This window comes from Nerophis lumbriciformis, linkage group LG37, assembly GCF_033978685.3.
Source record: "Nerophis lumbriciformis linkage group LG37, RoL_Nlum_v2.1, whole genome shotgun sequence".
NCBI classification, from domain to species: domain Eukaryota; kingdom Metazoa; phylum Chordata; class Actinopteri; order Syngnathiformes; family Syngnathidae; genus Nerophis; species Nerophis lumbriciformis.
In genome coordinates, this window is record NC_084584.2 from 13,161,322 (window position 1) to 13,182,216 (window position 20,895).

The following is a 20,895-nucleotide window of genomic DNA, read 5'->3' on the forward strand; positions in this document are numbered from 1 at the left end:
TTTGAGCTTTAAATAGGTCAATATATCGTAACAACTTTGATTTTAATTCATTATTTTCTGAGCAATGACAATTGAGCCTGAATAAGACGTGGGTAAAAAGTCTCAAAATCCAAAAGAGCCCCACTCAGAAAAGTGTCAAAAAATACGCCATATATAAACATATATTCTTTTTTACTTTCAACACTTAAATCTTTCCATCAACTTCAGATCTATCCATTGACATAAAGTTAAATTTGATTTTGTTTTACACATTTTTTTAAATGTTTTACACACTTTGTCAAAGAAAACCCTGTTTTTTATGGCAAAAAAACACAAAATATGCAATATTTTCCTCCAAAAAATGTAAATACAATACTTGATGTGAAGTAATTTGAGCTTTAAATAGGACAATATATCTTAACAACTTCGATTTTGATTCAGTATTATTTTCTGAGCCATGACAATTGAGCCTGAATAAGAAAAAGTCACAAAATCCAGAATCTCAGAAAAGTGTCAAAAACTACACCATATATAAACATATTCTTTTTTACTTTCAACACTTAAATCTTTCCATCAACTTCAGATCTATGCATTGACATAAAGTTAAATTAGAGTTTGTTTTACACATTTTTTAAAATGTTTTACACACTTTGTCAAAGAAAACCCTGTTTTTTATGGCAAAAAAACACAAAATATGCAATATTTTCCTCCCAAAAAATGTAAATACAATATTTGATGTGAAGTAATTTGAGCTTTAAATAGGTCAATATATCGTAACAACTTTGATTTTGATTCATTATTATTTTCTGAGCAATGACAATTGAGCCTGAATAAGACGTGGGTAAAAAGTCACAAAATCCAAAAGAGCCCCACTCAGAAAAGTGTAAAAAAAATACGCCATATATAAACATATATTCTTTTTTACTTTCAACACTTAAATCTTTCCATCAACTTCAGATCTATCCATTGACATAAAGTTAAATTAGATTTTTTTAAACGTTTTACACACTTTGTCAAAGAAAACCCTGTTTTTTATGGCAAAAAAACACTGAATATGCAATATTTCCCCCCAAAAATGCTTTTTGATATTTGATGTGAAGTAACTCGAGCCTTAAATAGGTAACTAATTCATAAAAATGTTGATTTTGATTCATTGTTATCTTTTGAGCAATAACAATTTTTAAATCTGAATAAGACATGAGAAAAAAAATCACACTAAAAGACCCCCACTCATAAAATGTGTTAAAAGTAAGTCAAATATCAATATATATATTTTTTACTTTCAATGTCTTGATCAACTTCAGGTCTATCCGTCGATTGTAAGTTTTTATTATCTGTTTAACAGTGACGGTTTTAAAATAAAAAACTGCTTGCAGGGCAACTTTTTCTTGTTACATTTCACTTTTTTTTGTAATAGTATTTGTAGAAATTTGCTGCGGGCCTCACTTTGGACACATCAAGTCAGCTATATATTACCATTAATATTAATATCGCACCTGTGCCGTTTAAAAGAAAACACATCAACATCCAAAGATGACTTCAGTGGCCCCCGTCTCAACCCAAGTAATAACCACGCCAAAGTGTGTGTGTGTGTGTGTGTGTGTGTGTGTGTGTGTGTGTGCGTGTGTGTGTGTGTGTGAAAATTCGTTTTGCAAGTGGGACTGATTCACATCTGGCAAAATGAAAGCCAATGAAAAGCATCCATCATCCTTTCCAGCTTCAAAATCAAATTTAGATTCCACAAATGTGCTGCCGGATGAATAATTGAAGCGTTGTCTTTCTGTCCTGTTTGACTCACACACACACACTCCATGGTTGATGATTTTTAATATTAATAGTAAAAGGCACATGTACAGCCATAGTGAGATGAGCGAGTCCACCGGCAGACGAAAGCTTTTTTTCTTCTTTTCTTCTTTTTTGAAAACAGCCAAAAAAATACAGCAGAGGTCAGGAGGAGAGACGTCGTCTTCGCGCTTTACAGTAGAATCTCTTCATGTAACTTCTTCCCCTTCAAGTAAGTCCAACATCGCTCAGGTATAGGCCACACCCACCCCACTTCTCTCACACACACACACACACACTCTCCTTGGTGCACAAACTCTTCCTCTAGTGCGCTTATTTTATATATATATATATATATACATATATAATTACGCTCCTGAGTTAATATTGACAATACATTTCAATGTACTATTTATTGAATTTTATTTTTTAGGATCAAATAGGTTGTTTTTTGTCAGGCATTTTGATGCAAGCTTTTCTGTTACAGACTAAAATATCATGTAAATAAAGTTATTCTTTGTTGTAAATGGATCTATTTTTCTTTAACGTAAATAAGGATACAATGTTATGCAGAGGTGTATTTTTAACAATTAAATAAAATAATAAAGAAGCTTTGATTGATGAAAAAAAAAACACTTTCGCCAGGGGAAAAAAGGTCCAAAATGCACTAAATCATTTCTTAAAAAGATGGCGACACGCAACTGTTTGATCATTTTCAATGTAAAAGATGTATAATTGTGAAGTGAATTATATTTATATAGCACTTTTCTCTAGTGACTCAAAGCGCTTTTACATAGTGAAACCCGATATCTAAGTTACCGTATTTTTCAGACTATAAGTCGCAGTTTTCTTTCTCAGGAGTGACTTATGTGTGAAATGATTAACACATTACCGTAAAATATCAAATAATATTATTTATCTCATTCACGTAAGAGACTAGACGTATAAGATTTCATGGGATTTAGCGATTAGGAGTGACAGATAGTTTGGTAAACGTATAGCATGTTCTATATGTTATAGTTATTTGAATGACTCTTACCATAATATGTTACGTTAACATACCAGTTGGTTATTTATGCCTCATATAACGTACACTTATTCAGCCTGTTGTTCACTATTCTTTATTTATTTTAAATTGCCTTTCAAATGTCTATTCTTGGTGTTGGCTTTTATCAAATACATTTCCCCAAAAAATGCGACTTATATATTGTTTTTTTCCTTCTTATTATGCATTTTCAGCCGGTACGACTTATACTCCGGAAAATACGGTACATTTAAACCAGTGTGGGTGGCACTGGGAGCAGGTGTAAAGTGTCTTGCCCAAGGACACAACGGCAGTGACTAGGATGGCGGAAGCGGGGATCGAACCTAGAACCCTCAAGTTACTGGCGCGGCCACTCTACCGACCGAGCTATACCGCCCCTACACTTATTAATTAGGTGCCTTTTGAAAGGGACACAGGGCCTCCTTACTGGTTAAAATTATTTCGTTTGTTTAAAAATAAAAACATCATGGTTAAATACAAGAAACATCATGGTTAAATAAAATAAACAATACAACATCATGGTTAAATAGAAGAAAACACGGTTAAATAAAAACAACAACATCAGGGTTAAATAAAAAAGGAAGTGGTTAAAATATAATGGGGGACTTGGGTGGGCGTGGCCACACAAAAAGGGGAGGAGACTACACGACACACATGCACACCATCCAATCAGTTGTCACAGCTGAGCACAATCAGACAGTTTCACATTTGGGCATCACTATGGTGTGTGTGTGTGTGTGTGCTACTTGTGGCTGTACAGTAGGTGTGTGTGTGTGTTTCAGGAAGGTGTCTGACATCACAATCATTAACCCCAAAATATGTCAACGCCCGCCTGCCGATCGCCATAGCAACTCACATTGTGGGGTCTCACTCTTGTAGGTGAGTGTGTGTGTGTGTGTTAAGAGGTATCAGTGGTTCTCTTTCATCTCCATCACACTTTTCCTTCCGATCCCTCCTCCTCGCCTTTGGGCTTTTACTCTGAAGGGTTTCCTTTTTTTTTTACTTTTGGACTTGGAAGATGAAGAGGCGCAGGTTGATGTTTTTGGCGGCCAGCAGTTTGTTGCACTCCACAGAGTCGTTGATGGGCAGCAGCACGTACTCCGTCTCGTTGGCGTCGTTGGTGAACGCGTAGTGGTGGATGACGGGCTTGATGCGCACGTCGTCGTACGGGCCCTTCAGCAGCAGGAAGGAGCACTCCAGCGCAGAGTTCACCTGCACAGGTAAAAACCAGTCACTTCATCACTTAATACATGTTGGCGTGCCGTTAAAAAGTGGACGACAAACGGGAAAGAAAACATCTAAACTTGCCACCGGGTGAAACAAAACAAGTCCACTCCAGTCCAGCAGGGGGCGGTAATGTGCATTTACTGCAATGCAAAGTTACCACAGCTCCAAGGAGTCAAACACTATCTCCTCAAGTCGCACATTTACCCAGATCTGCACCAACATTGACACCGAGGGCCATAAACTGACAAAATTTACTATGTTAGCTACTTCTCTTTGTTTATAATGTCTATTTTCTGCTGGATTTACTCTATTTTATGCTACATATACTGTAATATTGTACATGGTCATTGTTATATATTGTATATACAAACCCCGATTCCATATGAGTTGGGAAATCGTGTTAGATGTAAATATAAACGGAATACATCCATCCATTTTCTACCGCTTATTCCCTTCGGGGTCGCGGGGGGCGCTGGAGCCTATCTCAGCTACAATCGGGCGGAGCGGTGTACACTCTGGACAAGTCGCCACCTCATCACAGGGCCAACACAGATAGACAGACAACATTCACACTCACATTCACTCATAAACTTTTTTTTTTTGTTGCAAATAATAATTAACTTAGAATTTCATGGCTGCAACACGTGCCAAAGTAGTTGGGAAAGGGCATGTTCACCACTGTGTTACATGGCCTTTCCTTTTAACAACACTCAATAAACGATTGGGAACTGAGGAAACTAATTGTTGAAGCTTTGAAAGTGGAATTCTTTCCCATTCTTGTTTTATGTAAAGCTTCAGTCGTTCAACAGTCCGGGGTCTCAGCTGTCATATTGTACGCTTCATAATGCGCCACACATTTTCGATGGGAGACAGGTCTAGACGCCTGCAGAAAAAGTACCCGCACTCTTTTTTTACGAAGCCACGCTCTTGTAACACGTGCTGAATGTGGCTTGGCATTGTTTTGCTGAAATAAGCAGGGGCGTCCATGAAAAAGACGGCGCTTAGATGGCAGCATATGTTGTTCCAAAACCTGTATGTCATACTTTCCAACCCTCCCGGATTTTCCGGGAGACTCCCGAAATTTAGCGCCTCTCCCGAAAACCTCCCCGGACAAATTTTCTCCCGAAAATCTCCCGAAATTCAGGCGGACTCAGGTCCTCCACAATATAAAAAAGCGTACCTGCCCAATCACGTTATAACTATAGAATGATGGAGGGCGAGTTCTTGGTTTCTTATGTGGGTTTATTGTTAGGCAGTTTCATTAACATCCTCCCAGCGTGGCAACAACACACAACAACAGCAGTCACTTTTTTGTATATTGTAAAGCAGTTCGTCTGCCGTAAACAGCAATGTTGTGACACTCTTAAACAGGACAATACTGCCATCTAGTGCATTTGATGAAAGCATTTTTGTGCGTGCCACACATCAATGCATCAGAGAGGATGTTCAGCATGGTTCGAAAAATAGTGACAGAGAATAGAACAAGGATGGACAATTCAACCCTTAACTGAACAATGAGTAGATGAGTGTTATGTGTGTGTGTATATGTGTAAATAAATGAACACTGAAATTCAAGTATTTATTTTATATATATATATATATATATATATATATATATATATATATATATATATATATATATATATATATATATATATATAATATATATATACAGGTAAAAGCCAGTAAATTAGAATATTTTGAAAAACTTGATTTATTTCAGTAATTGCATTCAAAAGGTGTAACTTGTACATTATATTTATTCATTGCACACAGACTGATGCATTCAAATGTTTATTTCATTTAATTTTGATGATTTGAAGTGGCAACAAATGAAAATCCAAAATTCCGTGTGTCACAAAATTAGAATATTACTTAAGGCTAATACAAAAAAGGGATTTTTAGAAATGTTGGCCAACTGAAAAGTATGAAAATGAAAAATATGAGTATGTACAATACTCAATACTTGGTTGGAGCTCCTTTTGCCTCAATTACTGCGTTAATGCGGCGTGGCATGGAGTCGATGAGTTTCTGGCACTGCTCAGGTGTTATGAGAGCCCAGGTTGCTCTGATAGTGGCCTTCAACTCTTCTGCGTTTTTGGGTCTGGCATTCTGCATCTTCCTTTTCACAATACCTCACAGATTTTCTATGGGGCTAAGGTCAGGGGAGTTGGCGGGCCAATTTAGAACAGAAATACCATGGTCCGTAAACCAGGCACGGGTAGATTTTGCGCTGTGTGCAGGCGCCAAGTCCTGTTGGAACTTGAAATCTCCATCTCCATAGAGCAGGTCAGCAGCAGGAAGCATGAAGTGCTCTAAAACTTGCTGGTAGATGGCTGCGTTGACCCTGGATCTCAGGAAACAGAGTGGACCGACACCAGCAGATGACATGGCACCCCAAACCATCACCCAACCATGCAAATTTTGCATTTCCTTTGGAAATCGAGGTCCCAGAGTCTGGAGGAAGACAGGAGAGGCACAGGATCCACGTTGCCTGAAGTCTAGTGTAAAGTTTCCACCATCAGTGATGGTTTGGGGTGCCATGTCATCTGCTGGTGTCGGTCCACTCTGTTTCCTGATCATCCAGGGTCAATGCAGCCGTCTACCAGCAAGTTTTAGAGCACTTCATGCTTCCTGCTGCTGACCTGCTCTATGGAGATGGAGATTTCAAGTTCCAACAGGACTTGGCGCCTGCACACAGCGCAAAATCTACCCGTGCCTGGTTTACGGACCATGGTATTTCTGTTCTAAATTGGCCCGCCAACTCCCCTGACCTTAGCCCCATAGAAAATCTGTGGGGTATTGTGAAAAGGAAGATGCAGAATGCCAGACCCAAAAACGCAGAAGAGTTGAAGGCCACTATCAGAGCAACCTGGGCTCTCATAACACCTGAGCAGTGCCAGAAACTCATCGACTCCATGCCACGCCGCATTAACGCAGTAATTGAGGCAAAAGGAGCTCCAACCAAGTATTGAGTATTGTACATGCTCATTTTTTTCATTTTCATACTTTTCAGTTGGCCAACATTTCTAAAAATCCCTTTTTTGTATTAGCCTTACACAATATTCTAATTTTGTGACACACGGAATTTTGGATTTTCATTTGTTGCCACTTCAAATCATCAAAATTAAATGAAATAAACATTTGAATGCATCAGTCTGTGTGCAATGAATAAATATAATGTACAAGTTACACCTTTTGAATGAAATTACTGAAATAAATCAAGTTTTTCAAAATATTCTAATTTACTGGCTTTTACCTATATATATATATATATATACATATACATATACATATATGAAATACTTGACTTGGTGAATTCTAGCTGTAAATATACTCCTCCCCTTTTAGCCACGCCCCCGTCCCACCCCGACCACGCCCACCCCCACCCCCTCCCCCCACCTCCCGAAATCGGAGGTCTCAAGGTTGGCAAGTATGCTGTATGTACCTTTCAGCATTAATGGTGCCTTCACAGATGTGTAAGTTACCCATGTCTTGGGCACTAATACACCCCCATACCATCACAGATGCTGGCTTTTGAACTTTGCGTCGATAACAGTCTGGATGGTTAGCTTCCCCTTTGGTCCGGATGACATGATGTCGAATATTTCCAAAAACAATTTGAAATGTGGACTCGTCAGACCACAGAACACTTTTCCACTTTGCATGAGTCCATCTTAGATGATCTCGGGCCCAGAGAAGCCGGCGGCGTTTCTGGATGTTGTTGATAAATGGCTTTGGCTTTGCATAGTAGAGCTTTAACTTGCACTTACAGATGTAGCGACCAACTGTATTTAGTGACAGTGGTTTTCTGAAGTGTTCCTGAGCCCATGTGGTGATATCCTTTAGAGATTGATGTCGGTTTTTGATACAGTGCCATCTGAGGGATTGAAGGTCATTCAATGTTGGTTTCCGGCCATGCCGCTTACGTGGAGTGATTTCTCCAGATTCTCTGAACCTTTTGATGATATTATGGACCGTAGATGTTGAAATCCCTAAATTTCTTGCAATTGCACTTTGAGAAACGTTGTTCTTAAACTGTTTGACTATTTGCTCACGCAGCTGTGGACAAAGGGGTGTACCTCGCCCCATCCTTTCTTGTGAAAGACTGAGCATTTTTTGGGAAGCTGTTTTTATACCCAATCATGGCACCCACCTGTTCCCAATTAGCCTGCACACCTGTGGGATGTTCCAAATAAGTGTTTGATGAGCGTTCCTCAACTTTATCAGTATTTATTGCCACCTTTCCCAACTTCTTTGTCAGGTGTTGCTGGCATCAAATTCTAAAGTTAATGATTATTTGCAAAAAAAAAAAATGTTTATCAGTTTGAACATCAAATATGTTGTCTTTGTAGCACATTCAACTGAATATGGGTTGAAAATGATTTGCAAATCATTGTATTCCGTTTATATTTACATCTAACACAATTTCCCAACTCATATGGAAACGGGGTTTGTATATCAGTATATATCCTATACCAGGGGTCGGCAACCCAAAATGTTGAAAGAGCCATATTGGACCACAAATACAAAAAAGTAATCCGTCTGGAGTCGCAAGAAATTAAAAGCCTTATATAAGTGTTTTGACGTACGTGTCTATATTAGCCTACTATCAAAATAACTATGTGTCGCAGGCTGACGCAAATCTTAGTTCACAGAAATGTTGAAATATAATATTTATTCTCGACATTTTTACAACATTGGAAAACTTCTCTGAGGGTGAGATAACTCCTGGAAATAACTGTTTTAGAATGGCCAAAGGTATAGATGTGTGTCCAAGTTAAAGGAAACGGCAGGCTGTCTTCGTCTTCTTCTAATGGATTAATTACAATCTTTGCAAGCTAAGTAATGTTTGCTGTGGTCTGGAACAACATGGCGCACAAACAACTATCAGAAATGCAGCCAATATTACATACAGATAATGTGTGATGAAACATGGAAAAATAAACTAAATAAGCAGAGCACATTAAGTAAAGGAAATTAAATGCGCTGAAGTATACCTACAAATGAGGCATAATGATGCAATATGTACATAGCATGTTAGCATCGATTAGCTTGCAGTCATGATAAAAAATATCAACAAAACTCACCTTTGTGCATTCATGCACAGTGTAAAACTTTTGGTGGACAAAATGAGACAAAGGAGTGGCATAAAACACGGCGGCTGAGAAAGTTATAGATATAAACAAACTGTTGAGTCACAGTCCACACAACGGTGAGTTCAAGGGCCGCTCAAATTAGGACAAAACGCCGCTCGCCAAATACTACCATCAGTGAAGCATGAACACAAACTTACTAAACAGTGGGCTTTCTAACAATTGGGAAAGTTTGTGTCATGTTTGTCCTCCTACAGAAACCATATTACCACAAAAAACATATTTTTCACACCATTTTTTTCCCATTTCCATACATTTTTGAAAAATCTCCATGGAGCCACCAGGGCGCCGCTAAAGAGCCGCATATGGCTCTAGAGCCGCGGGTTGCTGACCCCTGTCCTATATTGTATATATATGTTATATTTTATATTGCTTTTAGTCTATTTTATACCTGCATTGTCCTTTCCATCTTTTCCATCATTGTAACTGAGCTACTGTGTGGAACAATTTCCCTTGTGGATCATTCAAGTTTGTCTAAGTCTAAGTCTAGATGTGGCGGCCATTTTGGTAGGCGTCACCTTTTAAAAGCAATATAATACAATACATAGATGGTGTTCAGAGAACTACAAAATGCAGTTTCATGTGAATGCTGAAGAGCCAAAGCTGAGCTGAAATGCTAACAGTGGTGGCCAGATAGCATCAGGTAGCAAAAATATCAGCAAAATGAGCTTTAAAAAAAAGCTAACAGTTAGCATTAGTAAAATACCGTAACAGATCACTCTGAGGTGTGTACCTGAAAAATGAGTTTAACATGTTGGCATGTTTACGTTATCAAGTGTCAAAATATGACTGAGGTGCATGCTAATGTTTTCATGTTAAAATGCTAACTGTAGCATGTGGCAATTACCAAAACATATTACTTTACAGTGTGCACCTGAAAAAATGGTTTAAAGAACTAACATTAGCATGTATCAGGTACCAAAATACGGCTGAGGTGTATCCCTACAGAATTCGCCAACAAACAAAAATAGCATTCTAAGAGGTATCATTTGTCAAGTAACAAAATATGACGCTGAGGTGTATACATGCTAAAATGCTAACAATAGAATGTGTCAAGCTACCAAAATATATTACTATGAGTTGTGTATCTAAAAAAAGTTTAAAATGTTAGCATGCTTCGAGTATTAAAATATATATTACTGTGTGTACCTGATTATTTATATATATATATATATATATATATATATATATATATATATATATACCGTATTTTTCGGACTATAAGTCGCAGTTTTTTTAATAGTTTGGCCGGGGGTGCGACTTATACTCAGGAGCGACTTATGTGTGAAATTATTAACACATTAGCGTAAAATATCAAATAATATTATTTAGCTCATTCACGTAAGAGACTAGACGTATAAGATTAGGAGTGCCAGATTGTTTGGTAAACGTATAGCATGTTCTAAATGTTGTAGTTATTTGAATGACTCGTACCATAATATGTTACGTTAACATACCAGGCACCTTCTCAGTTGGTTATTTATGCGTCAAATAACGTACACTTATTCAGCCTGTTGTTGACTATTCTTTATTTATTTTAAATTGCCTTTCAAATGTCTATTCTTGGTGTTGGCTTTTATCAAATAAATTTCCCCAAAAATGCGACTTATATGTTTTTTTCCTTCTTTATTATGCATTTTCGGCCGGTGCGACTTATACTCCGGAGCGACTTATAGTCCAAAAAATACGGTATATACAGTATATATATATATATATATATATATATATATATATATATATATATATATATATATATATATATATATATATATTTTTTTTTTTTTTTTTTTTTTTTTTTTTAATGGAAGCATTCTAACATTAGCATGCATCAAGTACCAAAATACGACTGAAGCGTATACCTACAAAATGAGCTAAAATAAAGAAATAAGCTAGCATGCGAACAGGTATCATTTGTCAAATAACAAAATATTTGACACTCAGGTGTACACCTGCTAAATTAGCTAAAAAAGCTAGCATGCTAAAGTTAACATGTTTAAATGCTAACCGTTAACATGCATCAAATACTAAAATACAGTTTAATACTAATTTTTTGTTTAGAGCTAGCATGCTAACATTAGCATGTATCAAGTACCAAAATATGACAAAGGTGTATACGTACAAAAGTAGCAAAAAAATAAATAAATAGCTAGCATGTGCTAATGCCAACTGTAACATGCATCAAGTACCAAAATATTTCACACGAAGGTGTGTAACTGAAAAATGTGTTTCAAATGCTTGCGTGCTAAAACATTAACATGCATCTAGTAGCAAAATATTTCACAATAAGGTGTGTAACTGAAAAATGTGTTTCAAATGCTAGCATGCTAACACATTAACATGCATCTAGTAGCAACATATTTCACAATAAGGTGTGTCACTGAAAAATGTGTTTCAAATGCTAGCGTGCTAACACATTAACATGCATCTAGTAGCAAAATATTTCACAATAAGGTGTGTAACTGAAAAATGTGTTTCAAATGCTAGCGTGCTAAAACATTAACATGCATCTAGTAGCAAAATATTTCACAATAAGGTGTGTAACTGAAAAATGTGTTTCAAATGCTAGCGTGCTAACATTAACGTGCATCTAGTACCAAAATACAACTGAGGTGTATACCTAAACATTTAGCTAAAAAAAGGAAGTTGACATGCTAACAGGTAACAAAACATTTGATGCTGAAGTGTATACCTGCAAAATTAGCTAAAAAAGATAGCATGCTAATAATAGAATGCTATCGATTGTGCCGCGGGCCGGTAAAAAATGAGCTACGGCCCACACTTTGGAGATCCCTGAACTAAACCCTTTAGTTTTAGGTTGACAATTTTTTGCATTTCTGTTGACAAAGTGGAGCAGGGCACCAAAAGGGGCGGAGCTAGACCCACGTCTAGAATGTCAAAAAGACACAATAAAAATAAAGATGTCTTCCATGGGACCTTGTTCTTTGGGGAGGTGACTTTTACGAAGCGCGACTAAACGGGCCTGAAATAGATTTAGGGTCTGTGGTTAAGGGCCCCTGACGCGCGCTCACCTTGCTCTTGAGGATGAGCTGGAAGGAGAGCGTGCGCTTGCAGGACAGGTTGGGGTTGCGCTCCGAGTCGTTGACGCGTGCCTTGAGGACCCAGGTCTGGTTGAGCACGGTGAAGCGCGGCGTTTCGTAGTACAGGCGGGTGATGAAGTCGTCGGTGCGGTACGGCCTGAACTGCACCTCTGCCATGGGGGGGCAACACGGTGGAGGGGGGTCACTTAGGGGTTAAGCTCGCCAGGTGGCGGCGCTAGCTGGCCAGCTTACCCGTGAAGCCGATCTTCTCGTAGCAGAGCAGACTGAAGATTCCGTTGTAGAGCTGCATGTCGCGGCGGTGGCTCTGGTCCATCTCGCCCAGGATGCCCATCAGCTCCGTGCCCGTCTTGGTGGGGTGGGAGCAGTCGTCTTCGTGCGCCGGCAGCTCGTGGAAGGGTCCCTTCCAGGGGCAGCCGATCCTCTTGTACTTGCACTGCGTCACCCTGACAACAATTGCAACACAATACTGTTAGCATCACATGTTACTAATATAAACACGGCCATGGTCTAGACCAGTGTTTTTCAACCTTTTTTGAGCCAAGGCACATTTTTTGCGCTGAAAAAATGCGGAGGCACACCACCAGCAGAAATCATTAAAAAATGAAACTCAGTTGACAATAAAAAGTCGTTGTCGCAATTGTTGGATATGACTTTAAAGCATAACCAAGCATGCATCACTATAGCTCTTTTCTCAAAGTAGGTGTACTGTCACCACCTGTCACATCACCCCCTGACTTATTTGGACTTGTTTGCTGTTTTCCTGTGTGTAGTGTTTTAGTTCTTGTCTTGCACTCCTATTTTGGTGGCTTTTTCTCTTTTTTTGGTATTTTCCTGTAGCAGTTTCATGTCTTCCTTTGAGCGATATTTCCCGCATCTACTTTGTTTTAGCAATGAAGAATATTTCAGTTGTTTTTATCCTTCTTTGTGGGGACATTGTTGATTGTCATGTCATGTTCGGATGTACTTTGTGGACACCGTCTTTGCTCCACAGTAAGTCTTTGCTGTCGTCCAGCATTCTGTTTTTGTTTACTTTGCAGCCAGTTCAGTTTTAGTTTCGTTCTGCATATCCTTCCCTAAACTTCAATGCCTTTTCTTAGGGGCACTCCCCTTTTGATTATTTTTGGTTTAAGCATTAGACACATTTTTACCTGCACACTGCCTCTCGCTGTTTACGACATCTACAAAGCAGTTATCTACCTGCTGCCACCTACTGATATGGAAGAGTATTACACGGTTACTCTGCCGAACTCTAGACAGCGCCGACACTCAACAACAACACATCATTTGCAGACTATAATTACTGCTTTACAAAAAATATTTTTAACCCAAATAGGTGAAATTACATAACCTCCCACGGCACACCAGACTGTATCTCACGCCGCAGCGCATTGGTTGAAAAACACTGGTCTACAACCACCGGTGTGACACATTTGTTGAAACCTTAATTAATTTATAAACAACCGCATTTTCTCCCACTTAACTTTTGCCTGTCCCACTAAACCGGGGGTCACATCTGGACCACCCCATCAATTGATGTGTCCAGTGAAAGTCCAGTACATTAGCTTTTTTTTTTTTTACTAAATGTTTTCCTTCTTTCTCTTTTGACCGAAAATATACTTGTACTGCATGCAATATTAAACTTTAATATTATCTGATAATGTAAGACATTTTACATTTATGAATGTTGTCTGTCTATCTGTGTTGGCCCTGTGATGAGGTGGCGACTTGTCCAGGGTGTACCCCGCCTTCCACCCGAATGCAGCTGAGATAGGCTCCAGCACCCCCCGCCACCCCAAAAGGGACAAGCGGTAGAAAATGGATGGATTTTACATTTAATTAAATGTGTATGAATTTAGTAAGTGAATCTGTAGTAATGTTTATAATGTAATGTTGGTATGAAAGTATTTATAATCTGTAATTAAAAAAATATATTAGTTATTCGTGTATCCTGATAATGCAATAAATAATATATTATCATACATTACACTTTTTATAAAATAGAATAAATATCCGATCCATTTAATTGTACAACTGTAAAAATGACAAAGGGTAAAAAAAAACTATCAGAATTAAAAAGATTATTTATGTATTTAATATTTGATTGTATTTTTTTATGACAAAAAAACAACAACATGTGTGCTTACGGACATACATCCCTTGCAGACTGTATTGATATATATTGATATATAATGTAGGAACCAGAATATTAATAACAGAAAGAAACAACCCTTTTGTGTAAATGGGGGAGGGAGGTTTTTTGGGTTGGTGCACTAATTGTAAGTGTATCTTGTGGTTTTTATGTTGATTTAATAAAAAATAATCTTTTTTTTTTTTTTAAATGTATTTATTTATTTATTTCTTGTGCGGCCCGGTACCAATCGATCCACGGACCGGTACCGGTTCGGGACCACTGTTGTATACAATATAAATAACACTTTTCTTTCTATAAATGTAAATGTCTTCTGCTTATTAGTATGCTAGCCCATCACTTGTGTATATATTGATATTAGGTTTATTAACAGTTACTTCATGGTCCACTTATGTATTTCACACCATGTTTGCCTTCATTTTGGCTATTGCATGTTGATTTACACTTGTATTATTATTATTATTATTATTACACTGGATGTGCTTTTAGGATTATCATTAGGGATGTCCGATAATGGCTTTTTGCCGATATCCCGATATTGACCAAACCCTTAATTACCGATACCGATATCAACCGATACTGATGTATACAGTCGTGGAATTAACACATTATTATGCCTAATTTGGACAACCAGGCATGGTGAAGATAAGGTCCTTTTTAAAAGAAATAAATATATAAAATAAGATAAATAAATTAAAAACATTTTCTTGAATAAAAAAAGAAGTAAAACAATATAAAAACAGTTACATAGAAACTAGTAATTAATGAAAATGTGTAAAATTAACTGTTAAAGGTTAGTACCAGAGGTGGGACCAAGTCATTGTTTTGCAAGTCACAAGTAAGTCTCAAGTCTTTGCCCTCAAGTCCGAGTCAAGTCCCGAGTCAAGACAGGCAAGCCCCGAGTCAAGTCCAAAGTCAAGACTGGAAAGTCTCAAGTCAAGTCCTAAGTCCTGCATTTTGAGTTTCGAGTCCTTTCAAGTCCTTTTAACCACAGACTAATATATTAACACAGATTGTGTATGCTTTTCAAACGCTGTATTTATTTATTAAAACAAGTGCATTTTAAATTGCAGGAAAGAAAATTGTGCTGACATTGCACTTTATAATAACACTATTAACCAGTCATTTTAAACATTAACTCATTCCTTTACAGAACAAACACATTAAAAAATAAAGTGCAAATGTACTTATTTGTACAAAAGTGTTAACATTGAAAAAACATGACATATACGTGAACATAACAAAAAAGTTGTACTTTTTATATGTCAGGGCCCTATGCTGCATTGCATTTGCAAAAGACCAAATTAGCCAAGAGTCTGTCAGTCATTTGTGCACGATGGGGGCGTAGTATTTATTTTACCTTTATTTTACTATTTTTGTCTTTTTTTAGGTGGCTAAAATACGCGGTGCTGCTGACCGCCGTCTAACGTTACGTGTGATATATTGACTAACGTAACCCTGCTTAAAAAAAATCACTGAACAAAAAGTATGAATAAGGTAGTGAACTGCAACAGATTCCCGTGTTTGCAATAACGTTATAACGTTAGCAGTGAGTTTACAGCCTCACTGATTTAACTACACAGCAAATAAAAGTCACGTTACTTAGCCAATAAACGTTATCTTACATTCAAAACTTACCGTTCTTTGTGCAACTTCAAATGCCGGACGAAGTTGGAAGTTGTTGCCTCTCCATCAGTAATTTTCGAACCGCATGTGTTGCATACTGCAAACCGTTTTGTGTTGACCACCTCGTAATTTTTATACCCAAACGAAATTATTTTAGGTATCATTTTTTGTTCACTGGCGTGTGGTTTGGACATGTCTTCTTCGTTGGTTGTCCTGCAATTTGATTGGATGAATGCTGTGTGATGAAAACCAAGTAGATCTAATTTGATTGGCTGTTGTACTGAGCTCAGTACAACAGCTGGTGTGCTCTAGAGCACACCAGCTGACACACGCAACGCTTATAGACAAGTACACAATGAAAAATACGGAGCGCTCCCGAATAACTTTTTCATCTTTGGGTTTTGGGGAAAGTAGCAAGTCATGTCAAGTCATGTCAATTCAAAAGGCTCAAGTCCAAGTGAAGTCACAAGTCATTGATGTTAAAGTCTGAGTCGAGTTGCAAGTCTTTTTACATTTTGTCAAGTCGAGTCTAAAGTCATCAAATTCATGACTAGAGTCTGACTCGAGTCCAAGTCATGTGACTCGAGTCCACACCTCTGGTTAGTACTATTAGTGGACCAGCAGCACGCACAATCATGTGTGCTTACGGACTGTATCCTTTGCAGACTGTATTGATATATATTGATATATAATGTAGGAACCACAATATTAATAACAGAAAGAAACAACCCTTTTGTGTGAATGAGTGTGAATGGGGGAGGGAGGTTTTTTGGGTTGGTGCACTAATTGTAAGTGTATCTTGTGTTTTTTATGTTGATTTAATAAAAAAATAAAAATATCGATAATAAAAAACCGATACCGATAATTTCCGATATTACATTTAAAAGCATTTATCGGCCTGCCGATATTATCGGACATCTCTAATTATCATGTTTTCTTTTGTCTTCAAGTACCTTTTTAAAGCACTATAATGAAAAAAATATATTATCATTACCGTTTCACATGGAAATGTTCCTAAAACTGCACTAATTTCTTGGAGACGTAAACCCACCTGTCCTGGCACTCTTCTTTCTGGTGTCTCTCCAGGCTGGAGCGAGGGAACTGTTTAAGGCAGAAGGTGCAGTCCGTGGGCAGCTCGCTCACCGCCTTCTCCACCGCCAGGTTCCTGCAGCAAAGGTTCTTGCTGATCTCGCACCTGAGCCGCAACGGCAACACCCGTGGTCATCGGCAGCCGCCGCAGCACAGGTGTGTTCAGGGTGTGCCCGCCTACCTGCAGTTGGGACACGTGGCCTGCTCCTCCTTCAGGCGAGAGTCGGCCAGCAGGTGGATGAAGCAGCCCGCGCACATCAGATGGCCGTTGGTACACTACAAAAATATTGCTTACGTCAAACTTTTTCCACAAACTGACACAAGCAAGGATGCGGCGGACGTTTTGGTAGTTTTTTTCCTCTACAAAATAATAAGAGATTGTTTTCAAAGAACTACAAAATGCCGTTTCGGTAGAAATGTTGTGTGAATGCTGAAGAGCCAAAGCCGAACTGAAATGCTAACTGTTAGCACACTGGCCAGATATCGTCATGGAACTGAAAAATTAGCAAAATGAGCTAAAAATAAAAAGCTAGCATCCTAACAGTTGGCACCAATATACAGTATATGACAACTGAGGTATATTCCTGTTAAATTAGCTTTAAAAAAAAGCTAACAGTTGGCATTAATAAAACACCAAATGATGATACTGAGATGTATCCCTGCTAAATTAGCTAAAAGCTAGCATGCTAACAGGTATTATTAAACACCTGTCAAATTAGCTAAAAAGCTAACATGCTCACAGTTAACATTAATAAAACACCAAATGACATTGAGGCAAGCACCTGTTAAATTAGCTTAAAAAGCTAGCCTGCTAGTGTTAGCATGCTAACAGTTGGCATTAATAGAACACTAAAATATGACACTAAGGTGTATACCTGTCAAATTAGCTAACATGCTAACAGTTAGCATTAATAAAAACACCAAATGATGATACTGAGATGTATCCCTGCTAAATTAGCTAAAAGCTAACAGGTGTTATTATACACCAAGGTGTATACCTGTCAAATTAGCTAAAAAGCTAACATGCTAACAGTACTATATTGACATGCTAACAGTTAGCATTAATAAAACATCAAATGACAGTGAGGCATATACCTGTTAAATTAGCTAAAAAAGCTAGCCTGCTAGTGTTAGCATGTTAACAGTTGGCATTGATAGAACACTAAAATATGACACTAAGGTGTATACCAGTCAAATTAGCTAACATGCTAACAGTTAGCATTAATAAAAACACCAAATGATGATACTGAGATGTATCCCTGCTAAATTAGCTAAAAGCTAACAGGTGTTATTATACACCAAGGTGTATACCTGTCAAATTAGCTAAAAAGCTAACATGCTAACAGTACTATATTGACATGCTAACAGTTAGCATTAATAAAACACCAAATGACAGTGAGGCATATACCTGTTAAATTAGCTAAAAAAGCTAGCCTGCTAGTGTTAGCATGCTAACAGTTGGCATTGATAGAACACTAAAATATGACACTAAGGTGTATACCTGTCAAATTAGCTAATAAAGCTAACATGCTAACAGTACTATCTAACATGCTTACAGTTAGCATTAATAAAACACCAAATGATGATACTGAGATGTATCCCTGCTAAATTAGCTAAAAGCTAACAGGTATTATTAAACACCAAGGTGTATACCTGTCAAATTAGCTAAAAAGCTAACATGTTAACAGTTAACATTAATAAAACACCAAATGACATTGAGGCAAGTACCTGTTAAATTAGCTAAAAAAGCTAGCCTGCTAGTGTTAGCATGCTAACAATTGGCATTATTGTACACTAAAATATGGCACTAAGGTGTATACCTGTCAAATTAGCTAATAAAGCTAACATGCTAACAGTTAGCATTAATAAAACACCAAATGATGACACTGAGATGTATCCCTACTAAATAAGCTAAAAGCTAACTTGCTAGCAGTACTATATTAACATGCTAACAGTTAGCATTAATAAAACACCAAATGACAGTGAGGCATATACCTGTTAAATTAGCTAAAAGGCTTACATGCTAACAGTACTATCGAACATGCTTACAGTTAACATTAATAAAACACCAAATGACATTGAGGCAAGTACCTGTTAAATTAACTAAAAAAGCTAGCCTGCTAGTGTTAGCATGCTAACATTTGGCATTAATAGAACACTAAAATATGACACTAAGGTGTATACCTGTCAAATTACCTAAAAAGCGAACAGTTAGCATTAATAAAACACCAAATGACATTGAGGCATATACCTGTTAAATTAGCTAAAAAAGCTAGCTGGCATTAAATTATTTCAAAATGTTAAAAAGGTCTGATAAAATGTATTTTTCAATCATATTAGTCACACTTTTGCAGCCCTTTGAGGCATTTGTGATTAAGGGCTATACACACCAGCAATATTTTGGCAATTGACGCATGTTACAGTTAGCATTTTTTTTTTTAGTTAATTTAACACATATACACCTCAATAACAAGTATTTGGGTATTTTGCTAATGCTAACTGTTAGCATGGTACTTGTTGCATGCTAGCTGTTTTAGCTAATTTTGTATGTATGCACCCTGAGTCATGTTTTGTTACTTGATGTATGTTAATGTTAGCATGATAGCATTTGAAACCATTTTTTTTTCAGGTACAAACCTCAAAATAATATATTTTGTTAATTGACGCATGTTACAGTTGACATTTTAGCAAGTACTGTACACGCCTCAGTTACATATTTTGGTATTTCACTAATATTAACTTTTTGCATGGTAATATAGTAGTTACCATGCTAGATTGTTTTTTGAGCAAATTTTATAGGTATACACTTCAGTCAGATTTTGATACTTTGATGCATGCTAACATTAGCATGCTAGCATTTTAAACAATTGTTTCAGCCACACACCTCAGAGTAAAATATTTTGGTATTTGACGCATATTACAGTTAGCATTTTAGCATGCTAACATGAGCAGGCTAGCTTTTTAAAGCTAATTTAGCAGGTTTATGCCTCAGTGTCATCTTTGGGGTTTCATTAATGCTAACTGTTAGCAAGTTAGCTTTTTTAGCAAATTTGACAGGTATACACTTGAGTGTCATATTTTGTTTTATTAATGCTAACTGTTAGCATGCTAACATTAGCAGGCTAGCTTTATGTTTCGCTAATTTAACAGGTATACACCTCAGTGTCATATTTGGTGTTTTATTAATGCAAACTGTTAGCATGTTAGCTTTATTAGCTAATTTGACAGGTATACACCTTAGTGTCATATTTTAGTGTTCTATTAAAGTATTTCTTCATTGTGGCTGAAGTTATTAAATTATGGATAATAAACAAAACACACTACCACATGATTTTGTAAAATAGTCGTATCAGTTATATTGTTCATTCAAATGCTAATTGGAGCTAGACTCAGATATAATGTATTAATAAAGAATGATAATGATATTTTGATATGTAATATAATTTAAAAATCATCTGCACACATTTCATAAAAAAGCAATACAGGATCAAATCTAGTTTGAAACAAATGAAGTTGTGTGATGTGAACAAAAAAAAGACTATTTTATTTATTTTATTTTATCATGTAAGCTTTCAAAGTGCTTGTGCTTGAACATGTGATCATTGGTCACGTCTATAAACATGTTGTTGGCGACATGAAGTCTAAGCCAATTAACCCGGTGCAACGATTTACATGTATGAAAGAACTGCTTGTTTTTTTTAATGATCATTTTGAAAAAGGACAAACTGTGGCAGTCAAGTAGTACACATCAAAAGATGTCGTAGTCTAATTTGCTTTATTGAC

General features: G+C 37.1%; 1 protein-coding gene across 1 annotated transcript in view; it reads right to left on the bottom strand.

The window, feature by feature from the left end:
- Window positions 1-3,792: 3,792 nt before the first annotated feature.
- Window positions 3,793-20,895, bottom strand: part of zftraf1 (zinc finger TRAF-type containing 1) — a 28,901-nt gene continuing 11,798 nt past the window's right edge. Inside the window, exons 3-7 of the mRNA XM_061930901.1 lie at window positions 17,294-17,388; window positions 17,075-17,218; window positions 12,480-12,691; window positions 12,219-12,397; window positions 3,793-4,018 (exon numbers count right to left, since the gene is read on the bottom strand). Of these exons, the coding sequence (XP_061786885.1) occupies window positions 3,806-4,018; window positions 12,219-12,397; window positions 12,480-12,691; window positions 17,075-17,218; window positions 17,294-17,388 (843 nt within the window). The 3' untranslated portion in view covers window positions 3,793-3,805. The remainder of the gene's footprint in view (window positions 4,019-12,218; window positions 12,398-12,479; window positions 12,692-17,074; window positions 17,219-17,293; window positions 17,389-20,895) is intronic.